Genomic DNA, 15719 nt, shown 5'->3' on the forward strand with positions numbered 1-15719 from the left:
GCAGCCCTGCTCCCATTCATATGAAGAGGGGTCGGACTGCTTTAGTATACGACTTCCGTCAGCTGATCGTTGTGGATAGATCAATAGAGATGAGCGAATATGCTCGATCGAATACCTCCGATGCATAGCTCTGGTGCCAGGGAAGGTGGGAGGGGCAGTAAAAATTTGATGTACCGGAAGTGTTTATGCACCGGGAGCTATGCGGTGCAGGTATTCGATCGAGCATATTCGCTCATCTCTAGTCATTAGCATCAAATACCGGCAGATCCTAGATAACCCCTTTAATAAAAGTACGTTCTATAGAGCATCTAAATTTACATGCTGAGCATTAAAGGAGATGTGGGTTGCGTAGCCATACTCCCCCCATACAATCTAATATCTATACTACTTAAAGGGGTTTTCCAGGACCTTCATATTGATAACTTAACTTCAGCATAGAGCAACAATATCAGGTCAACTTGAGGGGACCCCACTGATCAGCGGCTGTTTGCAGGTACAGGCACAGCTACATTCATTGTATAGTACAGAACTGCAGTAACCAGGAATTGCCACTACACAATGTACAGGGCTGTGTCTGATTCTGAAGTGCTGCTGCTCCTCCATACAGCTGATCAGCCGGGAATACCCATCATTGACGGCTGCATCAATAAGTGTCTAAACCATCATACAGAAGTCAGATGAAGCAGGAGAGCAAGCACATCCCCTTTAAATGTAAAACATTTCTATCAATATAGTGGGTATGCAGACTAGGAAAGGGAAGAGGACAATTTTGTGATGATACATACTTGCGTTTAACATCAAAGTCCAGGACCCTAATGTAATCCACAAGAACAGCAAAGGGTCCATCAGCCAAGTGAGTAGTAGACTGCCTGAGGATCTGATTTAACACAGTGCGATGCGTCTCTGGGGGTCAAAGGATCACAAAATATTACATTACTGTTTCTTACACGTAATCTACACAAAAATACACTACAAAAATACACTACGAGTAAATATTAATTCCACATTTACAAGTCTCATGTTTAAAACTGAAAAAGACCACTATTGGTCACGTGAATGTTACACGGACTAAATGGATCTGCGCTTCCACTCTCACTCTAGTAGAATTTGACATACCCAAAGCTTTACTACAACTTTACCTGCAAATCGGAGGAACTTCTGGGTGTCAGGAGGCAGGCTAGATGAGATGTGCATAGCTGAGGGCTCCCTTGAAAAGAAGGGATCTAAGGAAGAAGGTGTAGCTGGGGTGAGGGGTGCTGGCGATAATGGGGGAGGCTCATCTTTTATGTGAGCCAGTTGGCTCTCCCGCGTGTCCCGCACAGGAGGCTTGCTCTCTCTTTCTGTTGCGTGGACCAAGAAGAAAGCTTCTACTGCTGGCTGGAGAACTGAACAACAAAGGACAAGAGCAAGAGAGTAAACTAAATATCCAGTGTACTGTGGACATGTCAGATTGAGGCATGTGGCTGTATGTATTTGGTACCTAGCACTGCATGTTGATCATGAGACTCCTCCAGCTCCTTTAAACATTCCCCTAACATGTCCCACAATTCATCCAGACTCAGCTGTTCGCTCAGCAGGGGCAGCTCCGGCAGCCGCTCTTCCTCTTTCTTTTCAGCAGCTTGCGATGCTTCAGAGCCTAAAAACATACCAAGACCAATGCGTTATGCAGAGAGAAAACAAGTACAACCTGTAAGTTATGCACAGGACCTGTCTGGATACTGACCAACTGACTGGGTATCTTGTGTGGCTGGTGATGGCTGGTCCACATCCATAGGAGATTCCTCCCTTCGAGCTGAACCTTCCGCCTAAACAAAATGATAAACGGAGTTAGAATAAAAGGTAGAATGAGCGGAGTGAACACATGGAAATGTAGAGAGAGACTAGTGATGACGGAAGATGTAGGATACACAAGCAGCGCAGGGGATGATGAGGCCATGCAGTCTGGAGATACACACAATGCATGCATATTGTCTGCAAAAGCACTAATGACTCATGGGAAACATGCATGAGGCGGAGCTGTAAGGGTTATATACATAAGCACAAGGCTCAGGAAGGAGTGGACGCAGGAAGGTGGAAGAAATGTGAATGGAAATAGATTAAAAATTAATAAAAAGTTGGAGGGGGGGGGGGGGACGAACTAAGGATGAATGTTCTGCCAGCGCCAGTCATCATGCTAACCGTTGCAGTTTGCAGCTGTCTCCGCGCCCTTTGACCCTCACGTACCATTTGTATAATGGCATCAGCCTCGGCCTCCAGCTGCTGCACAGCTGCCTGGATGCTGCTAGCCGAGGCCAGACTGGCAGCCCCTGCAAGAAGAAGACAGCCATAAGAAAACATTGTCCAACGACATGCACTATTAACTCTTGCCTAGACTAAACAGAAACCATTCACCAATGACATCAGTTATGAGTAGCTTCTGCCTATTTGTCCAATTTAGGTTTTAGAGATTTCCCAGCATGCTCTATCAGCCAGTGGGGGTTTAGTCTGAGAGCTCAAGCGATAGTTCTGACATCACTCCATTATCTGTCGTAATAAACCAATTATGAAGGGGAGAGAATCCTAAAGTCATGGCATGAACAATCGCTGCATTTTCTGCAAGGTTGTAGAGATTTCTAGTTCATGTGACATCTGTTCTAATTCCAAGCAAGTAACAATTCTCAGGCTTCCACCTTGATGTATCTGACCTTTAGAAGAATTTGCACTTTTGCCTTTTTTAATAGCTGGATTATATCACAATGAGCTTATTTATACACCGTGACATTAAAGAGGTTTAACAGGCTTACCCAATGCCATGAAATAAAGCAGTAAATACAATCTGTTGCCTCTGATGGTAACATACGGGTAACACTGAGGTCAGCATTGTCGATACTGGTCCTAGTAGTGACATCATATGCTCACAAGTCACTGCTGGAGCGGGTGAACAGAGACCCCAGAAGTATTGGCACAGGATTGGTAAGTTGAGCGGTGGGTATTACTACTATTGCTCCTGTTTTATAGCAAACTTCAACGTAATGTATATAAACCATGTACAGTAAACTCCTGAGCTCCCTCTAGTGGTAGAGGTCGGCAACTAGAATTTTATCAAAGAGTTTTTCCAAAATTGCAACTTCTCACCTACCACAGGATAGTGGATAACCAATCAGTGGGGATCTGAACACTGGGACTCATGAGAACGGGTGATCCGTTTTCTGTCAGAACGGTGTGGCAGCCAAGCATGTGCATTGCCACGACATTCACAATCTACGGGACTGCTGAAGAAAGTGTACTGTGATGAGCCCCTTCACCAAGAGTCAAAAAGAGAATACCCACTTTCACGACTGGTTGGTCCACCAATCTGACAGATACATTCTATCCTGTACCTGTATATAAGTCACTTTATCAGACACAGCCTGGTTTCTAGAGGTGGACATTGACAATAAGGCTACATCCAAGTTCCCACCTAGTCTGCTGGTTTGCTTGGCCTTTTTGTTAGCTCTTCTGGTATCATCTCTGAGCTGAATGATAACCTGCAATACTCGCAGGAAAAACTTCTGTGTGGAGGTCTTAGAGGTCAGCATGGACATTGAAGGTAATTGCAGTTCTCTCCCTCCAAGGGGTCTCTTCTGCGACGCCACGATCACCACGTTCTCAGCGATATCAAACCTGGATCGTAGGGATGGAGCGGGGAGAGTTCTGACAATTTAGATTGAATTATGCCCAGAATGGGAGATAGTCATTGGCAGCGCGAACTATATGGCAGATTTGACACTTACCTGCTCTGCATTTTGCCCTTTGCCTTGGTGTTATGAGGTTGTTCCTCAGGCATGCCATCCGGAGACAAAGCCTCGCACTGAATACGCTTCTGCTGATCAAGGTTATACTCTCGCAATTCGGCTAAAAGCGTACCTAGAACGGTATTCAGGTTCAAAATGAACATCCTTACACAATTGGTGAATGAGACCCCATCAGTCCCATAGACAGATTATTCCTTACCTATCTGTTTACACAGAGTATACCCTAAATGGTGGGCCCCGCTGAGCAGCAGTTTTAATACAGTGTCCCGGGTGCCAGGGTCTCCTCTAGATAATTGAAGCAACACATTGGCTGCATCCTCTAATCCTTCTTCTGAACACGAGTGAGATGTTAACACCTACAAAACAAGAGACATAATAGAAAAAAGAACCTAGAAAGCGTTTAGCTACACGTGTATGGTACAACATTGCTGGACCGAATTCAGAGCATTTAAGACCCTGCTCCAAAATCTTCCCCTAAATGAACCAGAAACTACTAAGTTTAGCATCAGGTTTGCACAAATCCCATCTCTATAGTGGTCCAGTCCCTGGGATAGTCCTGGTGTAAATCAGGATTTGGTGTCAAATGCAGAGTTCATAGAAACAAAAAACCACAGCAGTGTAAATGTACGGCCATAGGCTACGGAGACAGCAGTAACATCTATAACATGGACCGACCGATGCACTAGCCACATCATAGCCAGCTATGGCACTGTAAGTCGGGGTTTTAGACCTATCAGGACTTGATTTCTACCTATAATAGGAACCATATAATACAGTATGAATAGGGCTAGTCACAATAAAGCGCTGTCTCCATTATACAACAGTTACCAATTGTGTCCAATACATCCCACTGACTTATAAAGGATGCCGTCCCAACAAAACAGTGCGACACTCACTTTGTGACATATAACCCAATTCACAACACCAATGTGAACACAGCCTTAGGCCAATGCCTCTATGGAGAACCCTCCTTGCAAGATTCGCTCCTGCTCTGATTGACCCAGCCCATTCATGTGCTACACTCCACCAGAAGTTAAAAAGAGGGTCAAAGGTCGCACAATAAGAATGAATGACAGGATCACTGGCATAAAAAAGTGTGAAATACCTCCACAGAAAGCTGCAGCTGTTTCTCTGTGAGTCCTGAAGCAGCCATTTTGTCTGGTGCACTGGACTCGCTCGACTTCGCTGTAGACTTTTTACTTTTCATCACAGCTTTAGGAATGAAAAAGAAAATCATTTGAGCTTAGCATCTTGTGAGCCGTACTATTAGCAGTGGTTAGTAACTCAATGGGGCAGAGTTTAGCTGGCAGACATGCTACTGCAGGGTCACCATGTCTGGACTTTTGGTTCCAATACGTTAAGATTTTCATGCTGCACATTTGACTACTTTGTGTTCTAATATTGTGTGAGCAATACTACCAGCGTCATGTCTACTCATACTTTATGTACCGGAGAAAGCCCACTATGAACACAATCACCTTACATAGGTATGTTCTTACACTGGGTCATGTGATCAGCACCCATTTCATATGTTTTACACAGAGATCCATATTTCTGATACATCGCATCAAATCCAAAATCTAAATATTGTGTCACTGCAGGAACCTCCAAGCAGAGGCAAGAGGCTCACAGCATAGCCTTTATTTTGTATAAACAGTATGCAGTAAGCACTGTAGCTCCCTCTAGTGGTGACTGAACATATTGAGTGGTTTGAGGCAGAGTTTCAGATCAGTTTAGAGGACGGTGTAATACTTACTTGATACAACACTTGTGTTGGCAACTGTTGGCACAGTTACAGCGGGTACAGGAAGAGGTACTGGTGCTGTTGCAGGCGTTGGGGCAGGGGCGGGGGCAATTGCATTACTTTGATTAGCCATACTGTCTGGTAATTTATTATCAGGCAAGGCAATAGAAATAAGAGAGAGGAGTCTGAGCAATTTCTCTGTCAGCAGCGAACTCCGTCGAATGACTGGATGAGATAACATATTCATGAGCTGTCCCAAAGGAGAGGCCTCCAGGCTACACTGCAAGCTTTCCGCTTCCCCTCCAGAACTCACAGGCACAGACTTTATCGAAGTTTTCCCCTTGCGGCTCACATTCATATTGTCTAACTTAACTAACAAGTCCCAGAAATCTGTGGAGATATTGCTTGCCCCACTGTTACCAGACTGAGTAGGGCAGGGGCTACAAGTCAATTTTATACTCCTCTCTTTATTTTCACTGTTTTCTACATTGCACTCTTTGGTCCTCTGCTGTGTGAAATGGCTTGGGAACACCTGAGAATGGAAAAAATAAAAATACAATAAAAGACAAAGCTAAAAATAATCCACTTAAGTGACAAGTTTACAAACATGGTGCAAATGATTGTATGATGCCGCACTGAAAGACAAAGGGCTCTTCCTATGGTACAATGTGCTGCCACCACCACTGTATTTAAATGTTAGCTTAATTTGGATGGCAATATACACAAATTGTAGAACAAAGCATAGGAAACTGCAGTCAAGGTACGCCTTGTTCTCCAATGTTCAGGCCTAGCAGGTTCCAGAGACGGCAGGCAGAAGAGTGACATGCTTGACAAGGGCACGTTAAAATCTCTATAATATAAGCTGTAAAATTATTTCTATTTTAAATTAAATATATTTCACACACACACAAAAAAAAATAAAAATATCACGGCTTGAACTGTGGTTGTCAAACAAGGAATATTGCTCTTAAATGCAAGTCCCACCTCTGACATGCACATTTATCGCTTCCTCCACTGCCGTCATAAAGCAGGGGTCACAGACACCTGTTCCGGAGTTGGGTGTGAATCCCAGGAGTGGAACCCACATTTATAGCATGCTCTGTGGATATAGCCATAAGTGCCCAGATGGGAACACCCCATTAAGGATACATTCATATTCACATTGGAGTCTCTGTAGGCTGCAAAATCCACCTAAAATCAGCGAAGAGAAACGTCCAGCAACTTTTCCCTACACCGGTTTCAGTATAAAGTTGCCGGAAAATGATCAGACCCCATTACAGTATATGGGGGTCTGTGGATTTTTGCCACATAAAAAGAAAAAAAAAAAAAAAAAATTAAGTAGACAGGGTCTCAGTCTTTGGGGTCCCCATGCGGACCTGAAGGACGGAAACCAAACTGCTAGGGTGAACCTAGCGCAAGTCACAGCACTTACGAGTCACTTTTGTCTCTAATGTCCATAATATTGGGAAAGTAATGCTAATATCCTTGAAAAGAAAGAGGTTAAACTTAAGAGAACATTAAAGAGAGAAATGAATTATCACTATGTATAGCCACAGGGTACATGTTAATGGCTAGATCAGTGGCAGTCTGACCACTAGCTAGACCCTCTGATGACCAGAAAATGGGGGGGGGGGGGGGGGTGTTTCTACAGGAGCGGATAGCACCCTCTTTGTCATCAGTACCACAGACCATGAATGAAGATGCAGGACAAATGTCCTTAATTCAAACTCCTTCTAGCGACAAACGTCCACTGTCCCCTATATTCTGGTGATCGGCAGGGGTCCCAATAGCCAAACCCACTAATCTAGCATGCATCTTCCACTCTTCCCTATAGTATGCCGTATGAAGAAAATATTACTAGGTTACATACCTTGGCTAACTGAATAAGAGTGTCCAACACATGCCTACACACCACAGGGGCAGCTTGTGGGTGAATGTGAACAGTAGAGCCGCAGGCTGCATGCTTTTCCGTGTGCTTGCGGCCTAATGATCTCTGGATTTGGAATATGTTTGTTCGGCAGCCAAGTGCGGCGTCCATTGAAACAGAGAGCCACGACAACTGGTTAGAGTTCTTGGATTCCATTTTGTGCAGCAGCTCCAAGGGACGATCATCATGGCTGGATGAGCAAGCCTTGGCCGATCCTCTTTTATCACTTCCTCCAAGAGAAGTCTTAGGGCTCTCTATACAGAGTTCACTCTCACTGCTCCGTTGCAAGATTGATAAAAGGCTTTTGATAACCCAATTGCGGGTCTGCGCGTGGTAACAAAGGTTTCGCAAAACCCTGTGCAAGCGGCTGGTGTTTAGTTTTGGCTCATCAACAAAAAGCAGAACGAGCAAACAGGAGAGGGCTTCGTGATCCAATAATAATCGTCCCCGAAGACGTAGTAAGCTGTCCACATTACTGCCTGCAGGCCTGTGAAAAGACAGACAAGACATAAGTATGCATAAGAGCTGTATATACACAAAACGACCTGTAAGTTTATACCTTATTTACCAGCTCGGTGGAGATTCAACTCCCTCCACCCCTGGCTTTCAGCTGAATGAAGATGCCGTAGTACATGGGCAAGCAGTGCAGCCTCTTCATACAGTTTATCAGGCACAGAGCTATCTATATTTAGTGGCTGCTCCTTATACTGCAGCTCAGGACCATTTAAATAAATAGGGTTGAGCTTCCTACAATACCAGACATGGCCACAGCAGAACGGACAGCACGGCGCCCCCTAATGAGGAGGTACCAGCACTCACTGAATGGCCACGGACCCTGAACGGTGAGGGAGCTGGGCACAAGATTCCTAAACAATGCACACTACGTGACCTATCCCAAGGCTAGGTCACAAAGAGTCCTGGAAAACCCTTCGCTGTTGACGTTTTTTTTACAAAGTCCGAAAAGCAGCAAAAATGCAATTCTAAATGTGTTTAATTGTATTCTTTAGTAAAAGTCCAACTGAAGTCTATGGAGCATTTGTGCAGGACCTACACACCACTACAATTTATACAATCCTGCGTTGGTACCCGACACCTGGGACCCCTGCAGATCTAGTATTCACGGACTATCCTTATCAGAAACTGAATAACCCCCTTAAAGCTTATTCTTCTATGCATGTGAATACTGCCTAAGCAATACACAACAACCAGCTAGTAAATATTTACTGGTGCAGTAAGTTCCCTGAATTACTGACGTTTGGTAGATTTTGGGAAAATGTAAAATCTCCCTTAGTACCTTGTGTGCGTGCTGCTGCTTCCCATCTGAAAAGTGCTTCCTCTTTGCACTGCCAAGCGTGTGTACTGTACACCCCTGTTTCCACTTAGGCGGCTCGTAAACGCTGAGGAAGACAGAATTAGAAGTTAGTTTAAAAAAAAAACAAAAAAAAAAAAAACAACCAAAACACTGAAGTTTTGTTTTAACATACTTAATTAAATGATGTAAACTAGCTTAAAGAAATTTCCTCTCATCCTAACCAATAGGACATGCTGCCAACACCACCACCTAGCTTAGGAAGAGGGTGCCGTCATCCATGAGCTGCAGGACAAGGTGGTAAATGGAGGAGCCAAGTCCAGCCACAGACTGAATGAAGATGTGCATGGCTCCACCTACATTTAGTCTCCTCACCAATGGGCCTGTTACCTTAGGGCTCGTTCACACGGGGGGCAGGTTTTGGCACCGAGAGTGATGCAGGGAGCCGCGCCACTCTCGGGTCAAAACCGGCCTGCCACGACCGTCGCGGTCACGGATTTCCCCTGCGGAGTCAGCTCAAATGAATGGGCCGACTCCAGAGGTTGCTGCCGCCAGGTGGAAGCTGCGGCCCAGCAAGCCGCGGAATCGGCCTAAAGAAAGGACAGATCGCTTCTTTATTCCGCCAGCGGCAACATGCCGCTAGCGGGGAAAAAACGCTAATGGTCTCCATAGACCACCATTGTATGGAGGCGGATTTTGAGGCGAAATCCGCTGTCAAAATCCACCCCCTTGCCCTTGTGTGAACTAGCCCTTAAACTAATGAACCCTCCTGGCAACTTCTGTGGATATGCCATATTTCTAAAGTGAATACGCTTTAAGAAGAAAAGTGAGAGAACATTTCTGTGGATGGTTACTGACAAAGTAAAGAAAGTTAACCTGGACTTCTGAGGATGGCAGAGAGTGCTGATGTGCTGCTGTGCCCAAATAGTCTTTCATGCATGAGCTGCCTCTGCCGTGCCTCCTGTTCTCGCCGCAGAGCCTGCGCCTCCGCTGCTATGTCTGGGGGCATTACTGCCAGAACACTGTCTTCCATGTCCTCTAGAACGCTACGACGCAGATCAGATGGCAAAGTTTGGATGAATGTTACTGGATCCATTGGGGTGTCCGATGTTGTGTTCTGTGCAAGTTCCCTCCTCTGCTGTTCTGCTCTCTGCTGAGCTAAAACCTTTCCAAGCAAAAAAAAAATATAAGTTACAAAATAAAGTAAGAACATAAAGGAGGACGCAGTCAGTCATTTTTATGTAAGCACACCTCTTCCTGTATAGCGGGTGGTAAAGCAGCTAGGAATTCTGGGCTGACTTCAGTCACTCCAGCACTACCTACAACTGGTGGAGGAATAACCGGGGCAGTAGTAGGAGGAGCGCGAGCAGGCGGTCTGATGCCAAGCTGGTTTTGTAGCACTTCTCTGCGAATATCTTCTGGAAGGGCAGCAAGAAAGGATGGATCCACTCCTTCAGGTAAGTTTATACCTAAAAGGCAAATCAAATGTTAGTTTCTTTCTACATACGTAAATGTGTGGATATATAAACACTAAGAAAAAGTCAAAGAAATTGCCACTTTACCTGCTAATGGGTCCTCCTCTTCACTACTTGTGGATGGCAAAGGTTCTTCCAGGATACCACTAGAATCTGTTGCTAACAAGGCTACACTGGGGTCCCTGGCAGAAGGCATTTCAGCAGAAACGGCTGCTGGAGAACTGATCGCAAGATATATGAAAGATTAAAACATGGAAAAAATATATATACACTATGTATTACTACAAGAAAAGTAGATCAAAAAAGTACTTTATGCATAAAACACATTGGAAATCAAATTCAGGGTGAAAAAGCTGTCAATTTCCCCAAATTAGAGAGGTTTCCAAGATATTTATCATCAATATCTGATCAGTATGGGTCAAACACCCAGGACCCCCAACAGTCAGCTTGTGGAATCGAAAAATGCCAGTTTGCAGCTCATTCAAGTGAATTGAGCTGAATCACATCATCAAGCACAGGAAGTATACAAAGCACAGCGCTGTGTTTGGTATTCAGTAAAGAGGCCAAAGCACTCACCCAAATGCTATGGTCGTCTTCACAGAGATCTGTTGGGGCCATGGATGTCACACCCTATACCAATCGGATATTGATTGCACACCTTAAACTTAGGTCATCAATGCGTAAAATCTCAGAAAACCCCCTTACAGCCTATTCTGTATAAGCTCAGACCCATGCTAGTGAATGGGAGGGACAGGCATAGCCATTATAATATCTAAAGAACAGAGTCTGGTAAACAATGGCCCACCAACTGTGATTCAAAGGGTCGCCAAGAAACAGACCCTACACATGGCATATTGAAGGCTCATCCTAAGGATAGGCCATCGGTATCAAAATCCGGGAAAATCGTTGTAAATTTCAGTAAAGGTCACAAAAGCTATTAAAGATTGTAGTTGTGAGTCAAAATCCACTGATGAACAGAGGAGCCTAAATTAAGAAAAAGGAAGTTCCCTTACCTGTCGTCACCAAGCTGAGACACCGCTTGACCATCATTTGCAGCTGCAGGTTCAACAGGTTGTTGACCAACTGCAATACTTGTGGTGACCACTAGAGGCTGATCTGGATTTACAACTCCAGAGGACTCTCCAACGCCTTCCTCCAGGGGCCCAGACGCAAGGCTACTGGTGTCCATGGGAGACCCCTCCAGCTGACTGCTCACAGCAGTAAGAGCATCAGAATCTTCTGCACGCTCAGGGGAAAGGGAAGCTACAGAAAAGATGAAACCATAATGTGAAATGTTTTATCGTAAAATTCAAGCTGTAAAACTGTCACTAATGTCAAATAAGTGATGTTCTACATTAGAAATATACTAACTGATGGTTGGAGCTGGCGACAACTCCATTTGAGTAGCATCTCCCTCTGCGCTGGGTCTTCCAGGTCCAGAATCCTCTTGATCGGCTGGCATGAGTAATTGGCCAGTGTCTTCCGTGCCAGGCTCAGTGTGCAAACTTTGAGGAAGTTCTGCCAAAGCAGCTTCAGGAGGATGAGCACGTAAAGTAGGATCCAAAGGAACAAGTTCTGGACTTGTTGGAGTTCCTTCGGCAGAAGACGGAGCAGTGGGGAAGTTCTCAGGTCGGCCACTGCCATCTTGATCTTTAGTAGCAAACGAGCCAAGAAAATAATTGTTAGATGTATGTACTCTAGTAATTGCAAAGAAAATTGGACTATAGCTTGTATTAAAAAAAAAAAAAAAAAAAAAAAAAGCTGGAAGTTATTACAGATGACAAAATATATCTAATTTACAATCATGCTATATTCCTTTATGCAATATACAAAAACTGGACAGTGCAATGAGGAACACGTCGTGAAGCGTTCTCCATCTTGGACATGTATGAAATATGCCACACCACTAGGAAGGCAGTAGGCTGTATAGTTATCACCAAAATGGGGGCAAAAAAATCCCTGCCCCCTACAACAATACAACTTACTACCTCACCATGAAGAGGGCAGAGGTCACTCATTATGTAAGCATGTTAATGCATTGAACAAAATGGCATCTTGCATACGTTACAGGCATTAAATCATCATTATATTAAATATGGCTCCATTCTCAGGAAACGCTGCCGTCAGAGACGCCGCAGGAAAGACAGTAAACTGTATAGTTATCTCCCAGATCGGGTGTGACCCCAAAACTATACAATCTACTACCTCACCCTGAAGCACCGAGAAATCTTTTTGTCAGGCGTGCCTGTAGAAGGAAGACAATAGAGGAGCACATTGAAGATATACCTGCAAGGCTCAGCTCGAAGGAGGCGTTCCTCTTGGAGTTTGCAGCCTATGGTAAGACAAAAAATAAACCCACACATTTACAAAAGTCCTATGAAAAACCAAAACGTCAGAGCAAAACACACTTCATACGGTTTCAAGATCACATTTTAAAGCCAAGACCTGAGGATTTTGATCCTTTGATTCCTTCTCTTCCTTGGCCTTCTCTGCCATCTTGGCCTCCTCTTCTGCCAGTTGTTTTCGCCTCTTCTCTCTCCGCTCCTCCAACTCCTCATCCCGCAAGGCCTCCAGATGGTTAATTATGGGAACTTTAACCACTATGCAATGAAAAGGAAAACAGCATCCAATAATCTGGTAAACTTTTTACAAAAGTAGTAACTCTGTACCACAAAGTGAAGTTAAGAAGTCAGTCCTGTTCATTTGCCCTCACATGACTACAAGAGAAGGGACCACTAGGGACTCTGCTCTATTAGTCCAGACAGAGAAGCCACAAAAGAGCATCTCCTACTACAGAGGACTGGTGTGCTCTGCATTACAGACATTCACATCCACAGGCCTAGGGGAATGGTTAATTTCCTAAACGTTAGTGCTGCAGGAAACTCAATGCTGCCAGATTACCTCACATATTGTATCTAAGTACTGGATGTGGAAGCAGTGGGAATAGTCTGAGCTGATCATCATTATAGGGGTTGTCTAGGATCTGAACAGTGATAATGATGACCTATCCACAGAACAGGTCATCAGTATCAAATCCGTCCCAATCATCTGTTTCAGCTGCCGGAAGCAGCTTACAGGTATATGGCCGGAAGCAGCTTACAGGTATATGGCCGGAAGCAGCTTACAGGTATATGGCCGGAAGCAGCTTACAGGTATATGGCCGGAAGCAGCTTACAGGTATATGGCCGGAAGCAGCTTACAGGTATATGGCCGGAAGCAGCTTACAGGTATATGGCCGGAAGCAGCTTACAGGTATATGGCCGGAAGCAGCTTACAGGTATATGGCCGGAAGCAGCTTACAGGTATATGGCCGGAAGCAGCTTACAGGTATATGGCCGGAAGCAGCTTACAGGTATATGGCCGGAAGCAGCTTACAGGTATATGGCCGGAAGCAGCTTACAGGTATATGGCCGGAAGCAGCTTACAGGTATATGGCCGGAAGCAGCTTACCCCTATTCAAGTAAATACGAGTGGAGCTGCAGTTCCAAGCGTCACTTGCCACTGCTACAATGTATGGACAGGAAGCTCCTTACGCTATAGCAATGACACCAGGAGCTGCAGCTCCACTCACAGCTGCAGGAGCTGAACAGTTCGGATGTCAGACCCTGACCTGATGACCTATCCTATGGATAGTTGTTAAATTGCTGGGGACCATACCAAATGGGCAAACAATAGGGGCTCCATTCTTCAGCTTGAGCTAAAGGTCAAGCATGTTGTCTGCAATACCCCCTTTATTTTAGAAAAAATCCTATTAATTTATTATTATTATTATAAAAGGTGAAAGTTTGTGAGTTTGGATGTTTGTGGGTTTGTGTGTTTGGATGTTTGTTCCTCAATCACGCAAAACCCGCTCCATCGATTTGGCTGAAATTTTCCACAAGCATAGTTACTACACTCGATTGCGCAATAGGCTACTTTTCGTCACAATAGCGCACATACGTTTTTCCCAGGACCCCCACAAAACCCAAACTCACATCACTATCTCTGCAATCTCACAACTTTGGACCATAGCAAGCCACAAAATTCATATTAGCCTATACAGCAGAGGTCAGCAACCCCTAGCACACATGCCAAGAGTGGCACTCCTGCCATATTTCACTGGCACACCAGCAGCACAGGACCTGCAAGAGTTAAATGAAGTCCGAGGTCCCTTCAGTGCTCTGCTAGAGCTCAGGCATAAGGACACTCCCCTTTGAGAGGGGTGCAGGAAACCCAGGGGGTGGAGCTTAATCGCTCAGGTCTGTGCCTGCTATAGTGGTCTGCATCCTGCAAAGATTCCCCGAGGAGGAGAGGAAGCTGCTAGCAAAGTGAAACTGAAAAACACACAGGTACATAGGATTACTATTCTCATTAATGTCAGGCATTTGGGGTTATTAGTTTAGTGTTAGTAACTCCATGTGCCTCACATTAATAGGAATAAACCCCATCATGTCCCTCATATTAACCCCTGTGACTCATATAAAGGTTACTAATATTTGAGACATATGGAGGTAATAAAAGACCTCAATAATGAAGATACTTAATTATTACCTCCAAGTCTCTCACATATCAGTAACTCTTACACAAGGGTTAATGTGAGGGACATGATGGGGTTAATTGCTATTAATAAGAGGCACATGGAGTTACTAAACTGTCATGCACAGGGCCAGACTTTATGTTGCTTGCTCAAGAGTATCCCGTGTCCAAAATGTACATGTACTGGTGGAAAATAAATCATACAATGTCGTATATCCAAGTATATTCACTTGAAATACCTCTGTCCCAAAGACACTATATGTACAGTCTCTCAGAACACCGTATAGCAGCTGAAATACAAATTACATTCATCACACAAGTCTCACGTATTCTCAGAATTACAGCAAAAACAAGATACAAAGTTACATTTCATATCCCATACCTTATACACAGTACTAAAACCTTACCCGCGCCTGTATATACCCACTTCTACAATCACCGCAGACGAAGTCGCGGGTACCAGCTAGTAAATAAATAAATGTATAATTCTCCAACTTAAAGTCTCACCTGATACACAATCATGCATGCTCTCAGCATCTAACACCTTGCATTCTTCTGTCCACCGAGTCAGAGCAGTTGGAATGCTGGAAAGAGTGCCTTAGAAATAAATAAAAAAAAATATTGTAATTTGCCACTCAGATGGCTAGGTATTTCATACATATCTATCCTAAAATGTTACCAAATGGAAAGGACAACACCGGTGTTCTTTAAATGGTCACTCACCAGCCTGGCTAGTAGCCGTACTCTGATCATGGAAAAAGTCATCTAACAATTCATCATCAGAGCGTGCTATAATATGAACATCATCATTGCCAACAAGAAGTCGTGCACGGCCACGGCTTTGAAGGGGAAGACTGCTGCTTAGCTGCAAGATGTCTGCCGCAGCTGAAGGGCCAAGCAACCTAAGGGATTAGAGAAATGTATGAATAATCTGTATTCAGTAGATCATAACTGAAGACTGCATTATCTCCTCCCT

General features: G+C 44.4%; 1 protein-coding gene across 9 annotated transcripts in view; it reads right to left on the reverse strand.

Annotated features, from left to right (window-relative positions):
• The window catches only part of HUWE1 (HECT, UBA and WWE domain containing E3 ubiquitin protein ligase 1), a 71726-nt gene that overhangs the window by 4929 nt on the left and 51078 nt on the right, over positions 1 to 15719 (reverse strand). For 4 of the 9 annotated variants that reach the window (XM_075260146.1, XM_075260150.1, XM_075260144.1 and 1 more), the window contains 21 exons: positions 15467 to 15645; positions 15251 to 15340; positions 12674 to 12828; positions 12515 to 12560; positions 11600 to 11878; positions 11242 to 11491; positions 10316 to 10449; positions 10005 to 10222; positions 9630 to 9918; positions 8739 to 8841; positions 7388 to 7931; positions 5530 to 6049; positions 4879 to 4985; positions 3973 to 4129; positions 3753 to 3885; positions 3440 to 3672; positions 2179 to 2306; positions 1724 to 1805; positions 1481 to 1636; positions 1140 to 1385; positions 786 to 903 (listed from right to left, as the gene is read on the reverse strand). In XM_075260146.1, coding sequence (XP_075116247.1) covers positions 786 to 903; positions 1140 to 1385; positions 1481 to 1636; positions 1724 to 1805; positions 2179 to 2306; positions 3440 to 3672; positions 3753 to 3885; positions 3973 to 4129; positions 4879 to 4985; positions 5530 to 6049; positions 7388 to 7931; positions 8739 to 8841; positions 9630 to 9918; positions 10005 to 10222; positions 10316 to 10449; positions 11242 to 11491; positions 11600 to 11878; positions 12515 to 12560; positions 12674 to 12828; positions 15251 to 15340; positions 15467 to 15645 — 4167 coding nt within the window. The remainder of the gene's footprint in view (positions 1 to 785; positions 904 to 1139; positions 1386 to 1480; positions 1637 to 1723; positions 1806 to 2178; positions 2307 to 3439; positions 3673 to 3752; positions 3886 to 3972; positions 4130 to 4878; positions 4986 to 5529; positions 6050 to 7387; positions 7932 to 8738; positions 8842 to 9629; positions 9919 to 10004; positions 10223 to 10315; positions 10450 to 11241; positions 11492 to 11599; positions 11879 to 12514; positions 12561 to 12673; positions 12829 to 15250; positions 15341 to 15466; positions 15646 to 15719) is intronic. The other 5 variants (XM_075260152.1, XM_075260149.1, XM_075260151.1 and 2 more) reach the window with 3 other exon arrangements.

Source organism: Leptodactylus fuscus, chromosome 11 (genome assembly GCF_031893055.1).
Source record: "Leptodactylus fuscus isolate aLepFus1 chromosome 11, aLepFus1.hap2, whole genome shotgun sequence".
In the NCBI taxonomy this organism is placed as follows: domain Eukaryota; kingdom Metazoa; phylum Chordata; class Amphibia; order Anura; family Leptodactylidae; genus Leptodactylus; species Leptodactylus fuscus.